The sequence below is a fragment of the Callospermophilus lateralis genome, chromosome 6, assembly GCF_048772815.1.
Source record: "Callospermophilus lateralis isolate mCalLat2 chromosome 6, mCalLat2.hap1, whole genome shotgun sequence".
Classification (NCBI taxonomy): domain Eukaryota; kingdom Metazoa; phylum Chordata; class Mammalia; order Rodentia; family Sciuridae; genus Callospermophilus; species Callospermophilus lateralis.
Window position 1 is genome coordinate 87,538,917 of NC_135310.1, and position 22,656 is coordinate 87,561,572.

Genomic DNA, 22,656 nt, shown 5'->3' on the forward strand with positions numbered 1-22,656 from the left:
ACACAATAATGTTTATCTTTTACACATGCCAGTTACTAAAGAATTAGAAGATACATTTTTTAGGTAAAATTGATAAATTTAAGGTTGGGCGTGGTAGTACACTCCTGTAGTCCCAGTGGCTTAGGAGGCTGAGGCAGAAGGATCGAGAATTCAAAGCCAGCTTCAGCAACTGGGAGACACTAAGCTACTCCATGAGAATAAGAGAAATCTTTCTGCCATATTTTAAACACAAAATAATCTTTATATTAAGCATCAATTATGGTTTTTACTTTCTTCTTACTGAGGGCTATTTGTATCAAAAGAGTAACAATGACTAAATCAGATAAGACACATTTATTTTAATTCACTCTTAAAATATACATGTTTTGCAGTAAAAAGTCATAAAGACCTTTAAAAAATAATTTAAAATATTACATTTACAAACATCAGAATGCAAGTACATTTTAAAAGTTGGGTCCACTTTAACTGAACACCCATGAAAATATAGACTCTTCTATTTTTGCCATGTATTATCAAAGTTGCCCAGACATTTTATGACTAAGTCTTTAAAAATCTGTTCTACTAAAAAGGGAAATACTCCTAAATATAATCTCTAGTAAAGCTTTTAATAAATAGTTGCTATAGCTACATAGAGTGGAAATGGCATATATAATATTAAAAACGTAGGGTTTGTAGTTAGTATTTCATAAACTTAAGATTTAAAAAAATAACTCTAGTAGTCAAATTTCTAGCTAGGGACATTCCAGACAAGCACGGTTTAAACCACGTGGTACTACTTGCCCTGCTTCCTCCTGTTTCCTGCTTTTCTACGCTTCCAGCCTGTGAAAATGCAGACTCTTGAGGAAACCAAGTAGTTTACTGGGCATCAAGCTATGAACTTAAATCCCTCTCTCCTTCTGCTACAGAGCAATTATGATACACAGGATTTATTTTAATTTCACCACCAGCCTCCCTTTTCAGCAGTTGTGCACACAGAATCTACTGTTTTAGGTTCTATTAATGCCACAAAGATTGTGGTGGGGCGGGGCATCCCACTTCTGCCTGCTCATGCCTTTTCCCCACCCTCCCTCTACTTTCTATTGTTAGCAGAAGTGTGTGTGTGTGTGTGTGTGTGTGTGTGTGTGTGTGATGGTGCTGTTAATTGAACCCAGGGGCTCTCACACAAGCTAGTTAAGCATTTCCTTTGTTCATTGGTTTTGTTGTTGTTCTTTGTTTGCTTGTTTATTTTTCTTTTTCTTCATGACAGCATCTTGTTAAATTGCCCAGGCTGGCCTGGAACTTGAAATCCTCCTGCCTCAGCCTCCTGAGTAGTTAGGATTACAGGTACATGCCACAGTGCCCAGCAAGCAACTGCATATTTCTCAGTAAGAAAAGTACAAACACAAATATGTTAGAAACTTAGTTGATAAGACTTATTAAGTAATTTTTATAAATACTGTTTGGGACACAGTATTCTCTAGGAATCCCCCAAAATGAATGTGGTTTCCGAATGTGTTAAACAAATAGCCATCAAGAAGTAATAAGTGAACCAGCTAATGAGGTAATACTGATCCTACTCAAGTATATAATATGTTAGGGCCAAAGTCATTAGTCATCTAGTCTCAGAAAAACATCAAATTGTGCCTCTTATTGAATGATGAGGTCTAGTCCACTGTACATTAACCGCCTGAAAATCCAGAACAAAGCATAGTTATTAAAACACAGACTTCAAAATCAAAGCCATGGGAAATAGGATGAGTTCATAAACAACATATAATAATAAGGTCCGATGGCTCTCTCAACAAAATAATAACCCCTTTCCATTTCTGTAGTAAATTTTACAATGCTTTTATATCTTATTTCACTCCAAGGCATCCCTATGAGCTACAGACTATCTTTATCCCTTTTCTAGGGCCAGGAATAGAGTGAGGTGAGTCAGGCACTTACCTCAGAGGCAAAATTCGAGGGGCACCAAATAACTCAATAACTGAGAAAATAATATTTAATGTAATATTTTAAAATATCAAAATTAATATAAAGAAAATATTATGACCCCCAAAGTTAAAACTTTAACAAAGACAGGACCAGTATTACTGACTTCTTTTGCCTCAGATTCCAAAATGGCTCCCATGGCACTGCCCTCTTCAAAGACCAAAAAAAACTAGAGAAGAGTATTTATTACACATTCAAGACTGTAAGGCTCATTAAGGCATCAGGGAACAAAATACAGTGAACTTCTCTATTTCACAAAAGGAAAATCCCTGCTAAGAGCTTGAAGAACCTAACAACCAATAGCACTAAAATAACAGTATTCTTAAACAATCCAAAGGCTAATCTTGACTCAGGACAAACTTCCGAGAAATGTATATAAACACAAAAGCCAATTAAATGTTAATTTATTCAGCTCACTGAGGCAATGTGTTTCTGAAACCAAAAGTTGCAAATGAATACTTACTGCTGGAAGAGTAAGTGTCCTGAAAGAACCTAAAAGAAGAACAGGAAAGAAAGGAGATTTGTCAGAATCTGAATGTACTATTATAACACAAAATTCATAAAACTCTTAGATGTAGATGGGATCATAAATGCATTTGGTCAAACCAAAACAATTTTACTAATGCCCAGAATATACTAGAAATTGTCATATATCCTTGTGCCAAAGATTTAAGGATCTCAATTAAAAAGACATCAGTGAATGAGCCCCCAAACAGAAGATCTGATTCTCTTGCCATTATTATTTGTTCTCATTGTTGCAAGGTTCTCATCACTGTCCTAAGGTAACATGCTTCTGAGGGACACTTCATAGAGCATATAGGGGAACCTGCGGTTTGGGAGTTCAAGAAGAGGGTATTTTGCTGTTGAGGGACTTTTTGCTTTGTTTCTTGCTTGTTATATGTGGTGCAGGGAATTAAACACAGTCTAATGCCTGCTAAACACGCACTCTACCACTGATCTACACTCCCGGCAATGTGGGTTTTTTAAATATTTTTTTAGTTGTAGGTGGACACAATACCTTTTTTTTTTTTTAATGTGGTGCTGAGGATCAAACCCAGTGCCTCAGACATGCCAGATGAGTGCTCTACCGCTACAGCCCTAGCCCCAGCAATGTTTATTTTTTATGTTCTCATATTCTCGTGATAAAGAAAGAAAAGGAAGACATTAGTCATGTCAAGGAGGAGCTGAAACTCACCACTGACTCACGAGTATTAGGTGGTACAGATGTTTTTGCATAGAGTTTCTAAACATAGGACTGCTACTTTAATTCATACCAATTTCTCATCATATCCATTTATTTTGAGGTAAAAATGGCTTCAAGTTAGAAATTAAAAAGTATTTATCTGAGGTTCCCAATCAGAGGTGATAATAGGACCTCCTTTCCTTGATTAATTTAAAAACTATATCTTAAAGCTACCAAAATTAACAAGACAGATATGATTCCTCTCCTCCTGGAAGCCACATGGGTTTATCATGTGGGATCAGAGAGGCACTAAAATGTGGCACAGTACAGAGCAGAAGTTTAAAAATGGCTTCTGAAGTCAGATCTCACAGGTTCTATCATGAATCTGCCATAAGCCAGCCCTATCTTTGAACAAGTTACCTGGTTCTCCAGCCCAGTGTTTTCATCCATAAAATGAGGATGTTGGTAATCACACCAACCTCACAAGGTGGTAGTGAGGTGGTAATTGATGCCTGCAAAGTGCACAGAACAGATCCTGATGCATAGGCAACAGCTGATGTATGTTAGAAATCTTGAAGAGTTTTCCACTGGGAATGTCAGCATGCCTCTACAACAATGTTCTTCAAACTTTTATAATGAAGCACTCCATAAATAAAAATATTTAATACACATTGCCCATGTCAAACTAGATTCATAAAGTTATGTACATGTGTTTTCTCAAACTATCAAATATTAGAAAACCTTAATTGCCTAGTTTTTCTCAACTTTAAAAATGTAAGTACATTTTCTACCTTAACTCTTATAAATAATCTTGTACAGATGGTCGCACACCACCACAAAAGACCACAGCCTCCGTGGAACTCAAGGAAACACAAACACATTTTCAGGAGCAGACAAGAAAGTCATCACCATCATTTGTCACTCAGCATAAATCAGTTTATCTAACTGTCACCATTGACAGTTGGTGGAGAACGCTGGACAAAACATGTTTTAGGAAAGTGAAAAATATAAATATATTCCACAATGAACAAAAAGAGAGGGGTGAATGGGGAGCATCTGGAAGGAATGGAGGGAGAACACCTAGAGAAAACAATGTCAGCATCTACCATTCTACGATAGGAGAAATCAGCAAGGTGAGGAAGGACAGGAAGCATGCTCCAGGCAGAGGAGCAGCAAATCCACAGCAGCAGAGGTCTACAGAAGCAAAGACCTGGTTGGGTCAAGCCACTGGCCAGGAGAGGGCAGCAGAGGTGAGGCTGGCTCTCTGCACAGGGTGAGCCCTTATACCAGTATCCCAAGTGACCCTGTTATCCACATCCTGATTTAGCATTTGTCCTGGATTTGTTGTTGTTGTTGTTGTTGTTAGTAAAATGTTATTGTGTGATAGGTTTAATCTGCATATTTTAAATATTTGTATTCTTTTTGATAGGTAAAATTGCATATATTTATGGTGTACAGATGTTTTGATACATATAATTTGTGCAATGGCTAAAAAGCTAATTAATATATGCATTACCTCACACATTTCTCATTTGTTTGTAGTAAGAAAATTTAAAATCTACTTTCTTAGCAGGTTTCAAGTATATAAAATACTGTCATTAATCACCATAACCATGACGTACAATAGATCTCCTGAACTTACTCCTCCTGTCAAATGGAAATTTTGTGTTCTTTGGCCAACATCTCCCCAAGACCCCAGCCCAGCCTCTTATAAACATCATTTTACTCTCTGATTCTCTTAAGTTCAATATTTTAGATTCCACATATAATGAGATCATGTAGTATTTGTTTTTCTGTGCCTGGCTTATTTCATTTAATATAATACCCTCAGATTTATTCATGTTGTCACAAATGACAGAATCTCCCTTTCTAAGGCTGAACTGTATTCCATTGTGAATATATACCGAATTTCCTTTATCCCTTTACCTACAGATGACAGACAGGTTGATTCAATGTAATAATCACTACAAGAAATGTTCCCATGAACAAGGGAGTGCAGATGTCTTTGACACGCTGATTTCATATCCTTTGTATACATACTCAGTTGTGCTTTGAGAATATCTCAATGGGGTAAGGGGCTCTGTGCATTAAGGTTTTATTTTTAATAGAATAAATATATTCCACAATGAATTGAAATCAAATTAAAAAGCCCTAGGGTGCTGTAGCAACAAAACTTGGTATATCCTTGGAAAAAAAATACAGCTAATTTACTTAACAAATTCTGTCTTACAAAATATTTGTTAGGTTAAGTGTATGACTGAGTGATAGAGTGCTTGCCCAGCATACACAAGGCCCTTCCATGAGAGAAGTATGGTGTTCTGCAAGCAAAAGGACATGCCCTGTGAAAGATTTGGGCTGAAACAATTGAACATTTCAATATAGCAGAAAAAATAAAATTCTTAATAGGTATCTCATTACATTTTGGAGAAAATGTTTTCTCAATTAAAAATATTATGGCCAGACAACCTGACCATGGACATAAATAATGGGTAAAAAGATTCAAGATTCAATGAGCATGCTGCTATATAATTAAATAAATGGTTAAAAGAGGGAGAACAGAAGTTCTTACTTACCATAAAATCTCATCTAACAAATACAGACAGAATCCTGGAATTAGAAAATTTCACAACTATCACAGAAATATTTGATCAGGCAATAATCATCAATCTAGTAAGTACAAATAAGCTAAGTAAGAATATACCCCATTTGATTCAATAATAATAATAATAATAATAATAATAATAAAATGGTGACAGAATAAAAGATGAAAAGTAATAAAAAGAATTATAAGAAATAATAAACCACTGTTGTTTTAAACTAATAAATTTGGGGGTGGCTTATTTCATGAAGACAGGTAACTGGAACACTTGTGAAATAAGATTAACTAGCAACCTCTAAAGCTGGGAGGTCCTATGTGGTACCCTCTGGCCACATGTGGCTATTGAGTCATTGAAATACACAGCACTTATAAAATACACCCCGTATTTTTAAGACTTAGAACAAGAGTATAAAATGCCTCATCAATAATTTCATCCATGTTGAACTGTTATTTGTAAATTATTGGGTTAAAGTATATTATTAAAATTAACTTTACTTGTTTCTTATTACCATTTTAAATAGAGCTACTAGAAAATTTTCAATTATTTATGAAACAGTGTCCACTTTGTGCTTTTAGGCGTTTCCTTCTCTTCCTCCTTCGCTGTTCCTCCCTAATTTCTCCCCTCCCTAATCTCAGGGGACATGGGATTACCTTTCTTTCCCATTTTAGGCAGATTTATCTCTCCTTGAGTACACACTCATCATAGGAAGGAAGTAATCCAGACTTTGGGGATGGTACCAGAAGATCTCAGAAATGACTACTTCCTAAATTAACAAGTAAATTACAACTCCAACAGAGACCACGTGAAATGTGGCTTTTGAATGGCCTCTTTTAAAGGCCCCCTTGTTGCCCTGATGGATAGAATCACAGCCTCTGAGACAGGAGTCCCATGTTTCTCCTTTGCTAGCAAAGCAATAAATCATTTTCCTTTTTCTCAAAACCATGTCCTCATTATTGAATTGGCATCAGGAACAAGGCCGGAGCTTTCAGCAAGACTCATGTAGTTATTATACTTCTACTAGACAGCCCTAGCCTAAAGGATATATCACTTAAATCTTTACTTAGAAACCAAGCTGACAGAAGACAATTTTTTAATTTTGTGAATAAAATAATAATATTATTTACAGAGTTCCAAAACCACTGCCTACATGAACTGGTTTAATCCTCACAACGATTCTATTTTACAAATGAGAGCCTTGAGCCACAGAAATGTGAAGAAACTCACTTGGGATCACACAGACTCCAGTGATGGGGCCAGGGCTCTGACAAGGCAGCCAGGCTCCTGGGTCTGAGCTGTCACCGCTCTGCCCTGACTCTCAGTAAAAGAAGCAGTTACACTCTCCTTCTTTCGTCCTACATACCTTCATCTACTGTCAAAATTCCACAGCCTGCATAGCCTATGTGAATGCTGCCAGCCCCTACTTCCTCGACCACAGAGGTTAAGAATCTCAGTCATCTTGAACTCCTTTCTCTCCTCAACTCTATGTTAATCAGTCATCAGAACCTGTGGATTCAGGAGACTATGCTGCCCTTTCCAAAAGGTGGGAAATGGGCACAACTCTGAGAGCAGTAGACAGCAGGACCCTCAGCAGCTTGCAGGAAGAAGTCCTTCATGCCTGCAGGGGGATCTGAATAGTCCAGCACAACATCTACTGGTGTCCCACATTAGAATAAGACAGAAAAAATTAAACTGTAATGAGCTCCACCAATAAAACAGTGCCCTCCATTACTGAGAGGTACTTATTTTTCATTATTGTGGGATAAATCATCAGGGGTTGACTATTTTGTCAGCTTAGTGATTGGAGGAAACAATATGCTTCCTTTCTCCCCTGGTCTGACCGACAGTCTGCCTCCAACTGCCAGCAAATTTGCAAAGATAAGGAGGGATGGGGGGGGGGGCAGGAATTTATTTTTGTCCGAGTGACATCAAGCAAGGAGAAAGTGGAAAGGGATGGGAATCTACAATCCATTCAAATAAATCTCGTAGGTTGATCAAGTGGAGGGCAAGCATTTTAGCAATTCAAAACAAGTTTGCCAGATTTGAAGGGCAAGAAATCCCATTTCATATAACTTTTTTTTTAATGTGATTTTTAGTTTAGTCAAACCTTGGAAGGGTTTGCTCATTAGAGAGAAGTTGACTGACTGCATGCTTAGGTCCCTGCAGACACGTGACCACATCTGTTCACAAAACCAAGAAACATACATGGCCAGAAAGAGAAGCTCCAACCAAGTCAGAAAAGATAATGCTAAGTGAAGTTAACCAATTCCAAAAATAAAAATGCGAATGTTTTCTCTGATATAAGGTGACTGACTCATAGTGGGGTAGGGAGGGAGCGTGGAAGGAACAGATGAACTTGAGATAGGGCAGAAGTGTGGGAGGGGAAGAGAGGGGGCAGGGGGTTAGCAATGATGGTGGAATGTGATGGACATCATCATCCAAAATACATGTATGAAGACATGAATTGGTGTGAACATACTTTATATACAACAGAGATATGAAAAATTGTGCTCTAGATGTGTAATAAGAATTGTAATGCATTCCACTGTCATGTATTTAAAAAATAAAATCAATTTAAAAAAAAGAGAGAGAGAGAGAGAGAAGCTCCATCCAAAAACTAGAGTGTCTCACCCACCTCTCATTCTTGCTGGATCCCAGGAGTAGCTCAGACAATGCAAAGAGAAATTGGACTGATGGAATACTTACTGGTTTCCTGTATTCTTATTTAAAGGTCAACTTTAAATAATAATTTTTTTAACTTTGTCTTCCTTTTAAATTTACAAACACAGCTTGGAATTTCCTAGGTGTTTATTGAGTCCGAATTAATATCTGAAAGTCCTAACATTTTAGCAATAATTTATGCCACCAAAACATAAAAACTAGGAGTACTGGGGGTTGGGGCAGTGTTAGGTGAGGAATAATAATCTCTTTCTCTGCTGTTGCTAGGTTGAGAATTAAATGGATAGTATTTGCAAACTGTTGTGAATATTTTTTCCCTTTTGGCAAGGCTCCACTGAGACATGGGAACTAGTCACCATCTCTTAAAAGGGGGCAGGGCAGTCCTTGAAATCACTAACCAAAGATACAATTTACTTACAGTTCTTCTTAGTGTTATTCTGGATAACTCTGTAAAACTGACTCTTTATGACCAGAGATAGTCAATCTGAAAACCCTCTCGGATGGTTTCTCCTTCCCCACGTCACCTAAGCAACTCAAAAGAGACCTTGTTTTAAGACTTCACGCTTGGCACAGCCTGAGAACCGGCCATTTGATTTACAAATAGAGTCAAAGCTATTTTTAAGTTGTATAATAAGCATACACAAAAACTAACCTTCCCTTAACTTTTTAAACACACTCTGTAATACCATATGTTGCCTCTTCGGACATCTGTCCTGAAGAATCATTGAAGGCAGAGTGTGTAATTGGAAATCCATCTAGGTCCAGAAATACTCTACCAAAAAAAAAAAAATGGATTTTCCACTATATATAGTCTCACTAAGTGTTTACCTCTTAATTCTCATTGGTTGCTCTTGCTTTTTAGTCATAAGCAGTAACAAACTTTATTCTTAGCTGAAATTTTTGACCCCTTTATCAACATATTAAATGTTATCTCACTAGACAGCATATTCTTTGATCTACAAATGGACAAAATGAGAAGGAAGGATTTCCAACTCAAATCTGTGGAAGACAAACCTTAAAATACAATGTTTCTACTTTATAGTTTATTGTCACTTAGAGGTTAAATAATCATCCAGTGAATTGAATTTATATAGAAATTACAAGTCATCAAAACAGAAGAAAATCTCCTATGGTCTCTTAGATCCTCCTTTTGGTGTTTGTTTGTTTCTTTGTTTGTTCTTGCCTGCCTCCCCTTGCTTACAAATACCTCAATAAATAAGAGTTTCATACATAATGTTTTATTCCATTTAGACAGTTCAGTGAAATCAGATCAAACAAAAAAAACCACTAAACATAAACAAAATACACAGTATAAACTAAATGTTAGGTTAGCTACAAATGAAAAACTAAGAGGTAAATGTCTTGGCTGCTAAATGGCAAGGTTGGCAAGCTATATTCTACAGAGTAAATCTGGCCCACAACTATTTTTTTATATAGTCCATGAACTAGGCCTGGTTTTTTCATTTTTAAACAGATGGGGAAAAATCAAAAGAAGAAGGATATTTCATGATAATTGAAAATTATACACACTCCCAATTTCAGCATCCATAAGTAAAGTTCTGTTGGTACACAGCTACACTCACTTGTTCATGAAGAGTCTATAGCTGCTTTCAAGCTAAAAGGCAGCACTGAGTAGCTGCAATAAAAACCAAGAGGTCAGCACAACCTACAGTAATTACCCTTTACAGAAAAAGGTTGTTACCCAATGTGGTATGGTGCACTTTTGTTTATTTGTTTGTTTGCTTGTTTTAATTAGTTACACATGACAGTACAATGATCTAGACATATCATACATTCGAATCAGATGGGATATAATTTATCATTTTTCTGAGTGTACAGGTTGCTGAATTACATTGGTCATGCAGTCACGTATATACCCACAGCAATAATAATGTATATTTTATTCTGCTGTGTATGGTGCACTTTTTAGAGACACCTCCTCCTTTCTCAAGGAATAAGGTTGAAGGCCCAACATCAGCCATGAACAGATAGCCTTGGACTTTTTGTCACAAGCTTGTGCTCCCTCCAAAGGGAAGCATTAGTATTAATATCCAATACTAGGAAATGCCAACTGACATTCACTGTTTACTACATGCCAGGCACTGTAATAAACATTCTAAGCAATGCACTAAAAAAAGAAAAAGGAAATGGGTCGAATTAATTTTAATTACATATTGTATTTAACCCAATATGTCTGAAATATTATCATCAAACATATAATCGACACAAAAAATTGTGAGTATTGTTAAAATTTTGTTACCGTGTATTCAAAACCCAGTGTGTTTTTTATATTCATAGCTCATCTCAATTCATATAAGCCACAGTTCAAGTACTTAAAAACCACCTAACTAGTGTCTACCATATTCGATGGTACAACTTTAAAGCATTATCTTATTTAACCTTCACAACAAATCTGTGAGGTAGGCACTATGATTATCAGGGGATGTAAGGATTAATTTTCAGTGTAGCTCTAGAACTTTCATTCTGACACATGTGCCTTCCAAACATACTACTGTGCTCCCTCCAAAGGAGGGAGCTATTCCTTCCAAAGTAGTCCAAACATATTCCCATCTTCCCTCCATAGTTTTATTATACTCTCACATAAGTATTTGAATAAATCCCATCTTTCATCTTTTCTCTTGCCCATATTATTAACTCAAACTCAGCCGCATAGATAACCATGCCTCTCCAACCCAACAGAATCATCTGCAACATTCACTCCATACTCTCCCCTCCCACTAGCACACACAGCGAATTCATCTAACTTTCAATCCAGTAAACCCAACTTGACTATGAAACTATCCACATAGCACTCCAACCAGCCTTTACCATCAACTTCAGTTGGCACATGAAATGACGCCTACTCTGCTTCCCTGGGAAGAGCACAGGGACAAGAATTATGTGTGGTCACAAATTATGTCACCTAGCATCGTGCCATGTACAATTTGGTGCGTAATAATGCTTAAAATGCTTAAAGTAATAAATGGCCTATGTTTATGTGCCTGAGGAGACATCCTACATATTTTAGTAAAATTTAGGTTTTTAATACAAAATCATTTCTGCCAGTTACATCCTCATAAATGTAAATTCCTAACATTGCCCCACCAAATGGAAGCTTCCGGGTGGTCTTAAAAAAAAAAAAAAAAACTCCCCATTTATTTCCAACCTCTTTACCACTCTGGTTTTTAGATTTTAATTCATGAATCATTTCTTCAGAAGTAAAGTCCCACAGAGCTACATACTGCTATTCCCCCCACTAAATCTTCTTTGATCGACTTCACCATGACCCTGGCAAGGGATAACAAGCCAATTCAGACTTTTCCTGAGGGAAGTAAAGAGTAAAAGAGATAAATCAAGGCCAGGATCCACTAAAATCCTCCTCCTCGAATTTTGTTACTATACCTTTGGTATGATGGTCAGCTTAGCCCAGACCAAGAAATAGTTATAATGCCACTCCATACACTGACAACATAACAGTAATAAAATAACTCCACCCATCCTTTCACTCTTCAGGTGAGGCACACCATCAGCACAAACAACCCTTTCCTTTTTACTCTCCCATGCTGCCCTCTAGACACTAACACAAGTCCAAATTCCATTCCAATTTCTCACAGTCCAGCAGTTTAGGGCACTACCAGAGAATTTTTCCAATTCTTTGTTTCTTTTTCTGATGTGCCACTACATTTATCCCTACTTCCTACAGAGAGGATTTTTCTGTACAGGCAGGATCTGTGTAATTTAGAGACAAGTAGATAACTGTAGCAACGTTTTCCTAAAACTGCATTTCAATTTTATTCTTTCATCTCAATTATATGTGAAAATGTTTCTTTCCTTACATATTCTCTATTTCTTTCTCTCATCAAATGAAAAGTACAACTTTAAATATAATCCAATCCCCTGTGCCCCTGATCCTGATCCTGATCCCACCTCTCCTGACCCATGAATTTTCCATCCCCACCTTTGGTCACATTTATCTCGCTAGTGTGCCTTTTAAAAGACTATCTGCCTCTGTCCTTTCAACCTCCAGACTTCTAGAAAGAAATCACTTTCTGATTTATTTTCTTACCTTCTGTTCATTGCTAAAAACTTGTCTTTGCTTCCAACATGCAACTCAGAGCCGTTCGTGTATAGGTCACAGATGTCCTTTCCTCTGCCCGTACCTTTTCGTCTCTCTCTGGTTTTAGGGACTCCTTGGCGCTGTCAAAGCTTCCTTCTCAGAATTTTCTCCTCCCTTAGTTTCTGAGACACCTCACCCCCTCAACCTACCCTTCTCTGACAGCTCATTGGCTTATTTTCCTCCTCCAAAGCTTCTGCCCTCAGTCTTTCTCTTCCATTCATGTATTCCAAATATTGTCTCTATGGAAACAATGCCTTAAATTCTCTCCCCCACTACAATTTCAAAACTGTCAGCTGAGCATCTCCACCTGAATGCATCATCAAACTCACACCCAGAGCAGAACGAAATGTCTCTTCAGAAAACACATAGAAACCCCTACCACCTCCATGACACAACTCCCAGCCATCAGCTCTTTCCTCTGGCACACCCTTCCCTTCTCTGGTCTGTGAATAACCATGGGACATGTATGAATGGTCATCTTTATCCCTCTGGAAGTAAAAGGTAACTACCATGCACAGAGTCAGACACAAGAAGCACTATTTGCAAACCACATTGAATTTTTTATACAAACAAAAAATGAAAATTTCTCCAGTCCTCTGCATTTTATGTGTATGTGTTACTAGCACTTATCCAATCCCTCAAGTCAGAAATCTTTTTTTAAGTTACTTTAACTGATATACAAAAACATTAAAAGTGTTCCTATTCATGGAGAACCATGTGATGTATACATAATGTAATTTTTAAATCAAGTTAAACATATCCCCTCAAACATTTATCATTTCCTTATGGCAAAAATTTTCAAAATCCTTTCTTCTAGCTTTTTGACATGCAGTATATTATTGTTATCTATAGTCACCCTACAATACAATAGCACACCAGAATGCCTTACATGCAACTGTAACTTAGTACCAATTGATAAACCTCACTGTGCTATTTAAATATCGTATATTATTCTTCTGGAATCTCCAGTGAAATCCTTCCTTTTGTCCAACAATCCATTCATTCATGCTTCACACACAAGAAATAATCCATAAATAATAAATTAATGAAGGGCATGTATTATAAAGTATTATAAAGTCATCTTAACTGAACATAAGGGATCAACAGTAACCCAGCCCAATGTTTTACAGGATCTGATTTCTATTTCCACCACAACCCTTCGGTGAGTCACAAAGACAGTGACTCACTGAGTGTTAGAAAAAGAGCAGCACATGTTTAACTTAAGCTTTAAAGAATTAATGTGTCTTTCAACTTTACCCAATCATTAATTCACAATCAGCCCCAAGACACATTTCTCTGTTGCTGAAAATTGACACCAGTGGATTGGGGGCTGCTCCAAGGGCAAACACAGAAGTCCAGGAGGGGCCCTCTCAGCTGCCATGAGTCATTTCAGGCTTGCAAGGGCATGCCACTCACTCCCAGGATTTCCAGTATTTGGTCAAGTACAATTTGTGAGACACTAAAGATAGTTGGTCTCATTTTATTACAGCTAAGAATCACCTGTTGTGATGGCTGAACCTAAAACTTACATTTCTATACCTTACCCATTTCTTGAGAGTGGCCATTAATCTGCATCTTTAGAAAGTACAATTCATACTTTGAGAAACACGGCTATAGAATTTAATGTTTTAAAGATCTATGATGCTCCCAACCTAGTCTCCACCCCTTATGCAGAAGCAGTAGTCCATAAAAGCAGCCCTACCTTGAAATGAAACAAGACACTTGCACAAATATGCAAGTAATCATTTTCAAACTCCAAGCTTTATTTTCTTCCACATCAGAAGAATTAACATTTGCAAATATATTATAGGCCTTACCCAGAGTTCTCCACATATTAGGAAAGCTTCTTGAAGGATAATGGAAATAGTAGTGGACTGAAAATTTGAAGACCTACAATATGTTTCCAGCTTTGCCACCAATAAGTGATTTAACTTTGACTAAGTCCTCAAACACCATACCTCTCCTCCGTCTCCTCCTTCATAAATAAGATGTTTAAGTTGGCTTATCTTTGAGGTCCCTTCCGCTCCAAAACTCTATAAAGCTCATGATAAACTAAAAGGAGAGCTGATATTTTACCCTGAAGTTTTTCAGATCCAAATCAGATTTCATTAGTTCCCAGTCTAAACTGTAAGCAAATGTGAAAATGATTTTAGAGAAAGATGACTATATAGCATTCCATCAATATCCCAAAATGAAGCAAATCAAAAATCTTTCACTCTTCTCCAGGTAATAGAAAACCTTCTGGTCTCTAGACCTCAAACTAACTTCAAGCTTCACTATTTACTAATCTGGTTAACTCGGGAAAATAAACTGTTCTCTCTCAGGTTTCCTCATCTCCAAAATGAAAATAATAGTGCCTACTTCAAAAGGTTATAGAAATTAAATACCTCACATAAAGTCCAAGGCACTGTGGGAAAACACAATGTTTAATGTGCTAAATACCTTCCCATTCTTTCCTAGTGATGTGTCTTTATATAGAGTTCTCAGTTTGAGATCATCCCAATAGGTGATTAATAAAATTGCCTTTGACATGAATTGTTGCTATTTTCTTATAATAACAGTAGCTACCAATTTCTTAAATAATTCCTATGTGTTCAGTACTTTAAATGTTACCTCATTTAATCCTCACACTAAGCATAACATTGTATGAGGCAGAAACCACTATTTTTCAGATGATAAAACTGAACCATAACTGCCCACAGTCACACAACCATTAAGTGAAAAGACCAGCACCGGCATCCAGGTAGCCTGACTCCAAAGCCCAAGCACATCTGTTACACTATGGTCCTTTATCCTCAGGATCCACCTACCTGTTAATATATATCCTACACAATACCAAAGATATGTGAATGAAGAGCCTACACCCTTTAAAAATAATTCTCACATAACTACAGGTTCAGACAGAGTTCCACTGGCAAAGCTGCCTGTGAAAACCTGCCCTGGGAGATCTGCCCACACACTACACTAATTAATCTACTTTCATAAAAACCATGGGACTGATTTTGAGCTGTGCAGCATGAAATGTATGTTCAGTAGCATTATTTTCACCAGAAAGCCATTCTAAATGAACTAGATGGGTTTTTTAAGTTCTTCAGCTAATATCTCAAATTTTAAAATTTTCTCACCCTTACCAGAACATGATAAAAAAATAAAATACCCCATAGTCAAAGAAAGAAAGATAATAAAAGACAAAATAGATTTTAAATTCTGAAAAAATAGATTTTAAATTCTGAAAAAATAGGAAGTGAAGATGCTCCATTAACTCTCCAAAGTTTAAGGCAAAAACTAAAAGCAAGTTATCAGAGGATATAGACATAGAGAGTACCTCATCCCAATACCTTAATGGAAAGTGGTACTGGCAACATTAAATAGGAGTAGGACTGGCAACATTAAAATCTAACGGTGCCTCCAGCCAAAAGGCACTCACCAGGAGAGGCCCATGCAGAGTCCCCCCATTTTCAGCTAGCATTTTAGTTCTGGTTTTTTTATTTAAATCAAATTTCCAAAACCAGTGAAAATTAATTCATTAATTGGAAGAAAGACTATGCTCTTTCTTATTTGGAGTAAATCTTGCTCCAGAAAACTAGTGAAAGTGTATAAATGAAATTTTCATATTATAGAAAGAGAAGGGAAATAAAATGGAGATTATTTCAATGACATCAGAATAATTCAATGCTTTCATATGCCTTAAGAGTTCTCATTTACAACTGGTGAATCCCAATGTTCTGAACTTTTTCTCCTGCTTTGGCATGGAACTCCAGGGCAACTCTGCAGGGGGAAAGAGATAAACAACAGACTAAGGAAGAGAAAAGGGGGCCAGACTCACTCTCCACCCAATATTATAGACTGATTCTAAGCCAAGAGCTACTCCATCTTCACTCCTCTGGTATTTATTACCTGCTGAACTTTTCCAAATGCTTTATCAATTATGCTTATTACTAAAAATAGCTCTATAGTTGTTTTAACTGAGAGATGATGGTGATCATCATCATGCTACTGATAATGATAGTGGTGGCAGTGACATGGGGACATGGGGATCATACAAGTACTCTTGAGAATCTAAATCTTTAAAGAGACATTGGGGGCTGGGATTGTGGCTCAGTGGTAGAGTACTTGTCGATCACGTGTGAGGCACTGAGTTTGACCCTCAGCACCACATAAATAAATAAATAAAATTATTATTTTTTTTTTTAAAAAAGCCTGGCACACACCTATAATCCCAGCAGCTCAGGAGGCTAAAACAGGAGGATCACAAGTTCAAAGCCAGTCTCAGCAATTTAATGAGGCCCTAAGAAACTCAGCAAGACTCTGTCTCTAAATAACATATAAAAAAGAGCTGAGGATGTGGTTCAGTGGTTAAGCACCCTGGGTTCAATTTCTAGTCCACAAAAAAAAAAAAAAAAAAAAAAAAGACATTAATACACCTTTACAGAATTCCATAAAGTTTAGTAGAAACATTTTTTCTTTAGGGCTATTTTTCACAAAAAAAAAATAAAAAATTAGAAGAAAGAAAGAAAAACATAACCAGTAACCACTCCCCAATAAATGTAGGAGTAATCTATTTTTTTAAATGAATAATTGTAATGCAATCAATACTGCTGGCCTCAAGCATGGAAATACAAATAAAATTTCCCCTATGTCTATCCATCAAATAATGAGCTCTCCCCTGAAGAAAAGCCATATTTTTCTGCCTTTATTAAAGTACATTCAGCAATCTGAATCCATTAGTTATTACTATTTCTAATACAAATTAAACACAAAATACATTTTGCTAATGGAAAAAAAAAAAAAAAAAACCACCCCAGGGATTTCTAAAACTGTCCAGCACCATTGGAATTGAGGCACTTAAAATCAGTCCCTCTCCTTAACTCTGCTAGAAGATAAATCTCCATTAAAACCAGTCTTTGCTTGGAGGCCTGCAGAGAAAGCTGATGAAGCAATCAGATCTGAAATGCATTTGTTTGTGTTTACAGTAATGGGGGGGGGATTACAAAACATGAATTTTATGAAGATCCAGACCCAGAAGACTTAAAAGTCCTCATTTATCTACAAATTGTTACATAAACAAAGGATGTAAGAAGTTAGATAAAGTAAAGGATGTTAAGGACAAGGAGGGAGAAATGACTTGATCCTTAAGTGCTAACATTTACAGGAAGCACCTGTTCTGAGAACAATACTCACAGCCCTGATAAAAGAATAACACTCTTTTTTGAAAGAGAGAGAATGCTTCTAGCAAGGGGAGTTTCAATGAAACTCTATGTTGACAGAGTCAAAAACTGCCCGAGAAAGAAGCAGCATTTTCCTTCTTTCCTTTTCAGAGATCCATTCTCTTCCCTGGACAGGGAAGGACTAGTCTTCAGCACTTGTCCTTCCCAGGAATACATGAGGAACACTTCTCCCAAAAGAAAAAAAATCTATTATAAGTTTTCTGTCGAAGGAACCGCTGAGCTAGAGCCAGTCCTATATTTTTATTTTTATTTCTTTTTTTTTTTAGTTTTCGGTGGACACAACATCTTTGTTTGTATGTGGTGCTGAGGATCGAACCTGGGCCAGGTTCCGCACACATGCCAGGCGAGCGCGCTACCACTTGAGCCACATCCTCATGGTTATACAAAATTACATACAAGAGGAAGTGAGGGGAAAGGGAAAAAAAGAAGAAAAAAAAAAACAAGGGGGAGAAATGAATTACAGTAGATGGGGTAGAGAGAGAAGATGGGAGGGGAGGGGAGGGGAGCGGGATAGTAGAGGATAGGAAAGGCAGCAGAATACAACAGACACTAGTATGGCAATATGTAAAAGAGTGGATGTGCAACTGATGTGATTCTGCAATCTGTATACGGGGTAAAAATGGGAGTTCATAACCCACTTGAATCAAAGTGTGAAATATGATATGTCAAGAACTATGCAATGTTTTGAACAACCAACAATAAAAATTAAAAAAAAAAAAAAAAGAAATGGGAAGAAAAAAAATCTAAGAATAAAGTTTAAAACCAAGCCACAGTATCATGCACTCCCAGTGCAGGTACTGTTTGTTGTAAAAGAAAGACTGATAAGGCCGGGGTTGTAGCTCAGTGGTAGAGCACTTGCCAGCATGTAAGTAATAAGTAATAAATAAATAAAGGCATTATGGCCAACTGCAACTAGAAATTTTTTTTTAAAGAGATACTGATAAAGGACACTGCAGAAAAGATAACAGCGGGAGAAATTCTAGAATAAGCGTATGCAAGCAAAGACCAAACATTTCTCAAAATCATCTGTTATTTTGTACCTCTGCACTTCAGTAAAACTGCCCAAATTATAATTTTTTAATGAATAAATAGCAAACGTGGAACTATCTTCAGTATCACCCCTGTGATTTAATACTTCAATATTTTCTTTAGCCCTAGTATAAGACCAGGTTTCATTCATTTTCAGAAATAACAGTTCAGTACTCAAAAATGAGATCTGCCTCCAGTGAAGAAGGAAATGATACTTTCTGCATCTTCTTCTTCGGTATTATTTCTAATAATATTAGCAGTTGTTCTGTATTGAGTACATAATAGATATATTACATACTGATTTCAATTTCATAACTGCCTGGGGAAGTTGGCTTCATTATCTCCATTATAAAGATAAGTAAATGGATGCTCAGAGCAGTTAAATAAATTGCCCAGGATCACAAAACTAGTATCAGAACCATTCTAGAACTCAAACTCAGATGTTAAGACCTAACCTGCACTTCCTCTCCAGAAAAACAAAGCCTACCACCTCCCTAAATTGCTTCTCTAAGTAACAAAGTGACCTGCCCTCAATACACACACACACTCCTCTCCTTGATTCTTAGACCAAATTTACCCACCCAGTGGGTCACCTTTCATTGGAGAAGAAATCCACAGATGTAGATAAACTTTTATCTCATTTGATGATAGTGCTAATTTCTCTATGCTGGTAGAGGATAAACGTTTATATAAAGAACTATTGTATCTGGGTACAGTGGCACACCCCTGAAATCCCAGTGACTCAGGAGGTTGAGGCAGGACAATCCTCAGCAACTTAGCAGGCCCTAAACAATGTGGCAAGACCGAATCTCAAAATAAAACATTAAAAGGCCTAGGGATTTAGCTCAGTGTTTAAACACCCCTGAATTCAATCCCAGGGAAGGAAGGAAGGAAGGAAGGAAGGAAGGAAGGAAGGAAGGAAGGAAGGGAGGGAGGAAGGAAGGGAGGGAGGGAGGGAGGGAAAAGAAAAGAAAGAAAGAAAGAAAAAATACTGTAGAATCCCATCCATTCTTCACTATGTTCCCTTAAATGACTTTTTAAAGATAGTTCTTAACTTTATAGGAATTTAGTTAGTTGTGTTTATATTTGGGTGGCAGAATGATGGGTGATTTAGGTTTCTTTCTTTTACTTCCAGTATTAATCAAGTTGTAAGCACCGAGAATATATTGCTCTTGCAACTAAGGAAAAAATACAGTAAGTGTCCATTTGAAGTATTTAAGTATTGACCCCCTAAAATTATTTTTCCCTTATACTTATTATTTCCCTTTTTTCTTAAAAAAGAAAACATTCACTGAGCCAATATAATCATGGGCCCCAACCTCCTTTTCTGATTGAATATGGACAGTGGTAGCATGACCCATTTCTAGGCCTACTCCAGAAAATCTTATATGAGAGACTCTGTGCTCTTCCCCTACAAATTGGGAAGCCATGTTTTGATGATGATTGAGCTAAATATGAAAGGAACCTGGGTGTCTGAATCCCACTAGGAAGAGCATTCAGGAATGCCATTTTGGACTTCACATAAATAAAAATTAAATGTGTGTTATGGGGATGCTGGGGTTGTGGCTCAGTGGTAGAGCACTTGCCTAGCATGTTTGAGGCACTGGGTTCAATTCTCAGCACCACATATAAATAAATGAATAAAATAAAAGGTCCATTAACATCTACAAAATTTTAAAAAATAAAAGATTGAGAGGGGTGCTAACAATTAAAAAAATGTGTTATGAAAGTCACTGTGAATTTGAGTTCCTCTGTTACACTACCTACTCTGTGGCTTTATTAACATATTTCAATTTTTACTGCAGAAGGGTAAGAATCCACGCACCTTTTTCAAAGATTCCTTCTGCTTCCAGAACAGAGATAGTTAGATTTGACATGGTCTTGAACACCTCCGCCTTGACAGTGACCTGTGAGGGGCTATGTTCCAGAAGCTCCACCCCAACAGTCATATTTCCTCCAGGCCTGATGATCCCTGGGGCTGTCACCAGAAAACGGGGCCTAAAGAGTTCCCAACAAGGGAAAAGACAAGTTTTTATCCTCACATCTTCATTCTTTTGTGACCCTACAATATCATAAAGAGTGAGACAGACTCTCCATACTGTCCTTATTGCAGTTTTACAATTAACGTTGCCCCACTGCTCCATTTAGCAATGCAGTTAAATCTTATGAAACAACAGTAATTCCCAAAACACTATTATAGTGCAGTAACCCATGCATTACTATTAAAGGAAGGCTTGTTATTATTTCCATTTTATAAACCACAAAGAGCACAAGAGGAACTGAGATGTGAAAGGCTTACACTGGAGCATGCAGAACTTATAGGCAAAGTAGAAGCCCCCAAGTTTCTACTTTACAGATTAACTTCATCCCAGTGTGATTGTTTTCTTGGCTTAAAAAAAAAAAGAAAATGACTAGGATTTTGCCCGTTTCTTATTCAAACCTTTATACTTGGGCACCCAGCCAAGAAAAAGAAAAAAGAAAGAAAGAAAACATTGATTGAAATATACCATTTGAAAATAAACTACCAGTGGTGAAATTTCCAGGTGAAACAGAGGGAAAAAAAAAAAAAAAAAAAAAACACCTCACTAAGGTAGTTCATTATCTGCTAATTTGCTAAATCTACAGTTTAGGGATCAACTATGAAAATCTTTAGAAATGGGGCATTATTATCTTAAAAGTTCTGATCTTTCTTATGAACACATACTTCAGGTATTTGAGCCCCACTTTGACAATGCCAAAGTTGAGACATCTTGTTTAGGAAAAAAATAATTATCCTGTCTTTGAGAGAAGGCAGCACATTAGTTGGAAGCAAAAGATTGAGAAGCAAAAGGCAGAGGCAACATGGGCTAAAAATAAAATTATTTTCTTTATAAAGTTGTTATAGCCATAAAGACGATTAAACATTATGGGTGGAGAATGCAATTGTCCCAGAGAGAGCCACCCTGCAGCGACAGGATCAAACATCCAGGCCAAGGTCGGGCTGGGGACTGCGACCGCGCAGCCGCTGCCACTTCCCGAAGCCCCGGCCCAGGCCCATCGGCGCCGCGCACCCTCCCCGCGCGCCCGCGCTCCTACCCGGGGCCCGCGGCCAGCGCGGCCGTGCACACGCAGAGAAGGTGGGCAGCGGTCAGGAGCGGCGGGCCTGGCATCTCGGCAGCGTCTGCTCGTGAGAAGGTCGGCTCCTGGGCAAATTCGCAGGCACTGCGGGGTGTGGCTTGTCACCTCCTCTCGAATTTTATCCCCTGACTCTGAGTTTAGCAATCTGAAATGGGCGCGCCTAGAAGCGGAGTGAGAGATCTAAATTGAGACGGGACTAGGTGGCTCCACCCTTCCCACCCGCATTACAATGGCGCTTCTCTCAGCTTTGGCAAACTTCTCCAATCCAGGGGGTTAGAGAGCGGTCTCTAAATGCGGTCAGCCCAACCTGACCCCGCCATCCCTGCTCCCCGCGCAGACCTGAGGGCGCCCACTTCCCCGGCCCACCGGGTTCCTAGGGCTGTTTACACTAGCGCTCTACCAACGGTGCCCGGAGTGAATAAACAAGCCCATCCTTGTGAGGAGAAATTCATAGCAACTATGTGAAGTGGAAAAAAATCAATCATTGTCCTCCAGACTATGAGTCAGAATTTTAGAGAAATGCAGACGCGCGCGCGGGCGCCGGTATGCACGCCAAATGGGTACATTTGGAGGGTGGCTGTTTGATGTATAGGACTGGGAACAGAGAAAAACATTTTCTCCTTAAAACAAAAACTGAAGTATATTGCTTTCCTCGCCGAGAACGCGTTATGGTTTCTCCACTTTAAAGGAGGAGGGGGCAGTGTTGCTCAGTGGTGGAGCACTTGCCTAGCATGC

General features: G+C 37.8%; 1 protein-coding gene across 1 annotated transcript in view; it reads right to left on the reverse strand.

Moving 5' to 3' along the window:
- The window catches only part of Cd109 (CD109 molecule), a 128,189-nt gene extending 106,159 nt beyond the window's left edge, over positions 1–22,030 (reverse strand). Inside the window, exons 1-3 of the mRNA XM_076858494.2 lie at positions 21,880–22,030; positions 20,630–20,802; positions 2,435–2,463 (exon numbers count right to left, since the gene is read on the reverse strand). Of these exons, the coding sequence (XP_076714609.1) occupies positions 2,435–2,463; positions 20,630–20,802; positions 21,880–21,953 (276 nt within the window). The 5' untranslated portion in view covers positions 21,954–22,030. The remainder of the gene's footprint in view (positions 1–2,434; positions 2,464–20,629; positions 20,803–21,879) is intronic.
- Between the last annotated feature and the right edge of the window lie 626 nt (positions 22,031–22,656).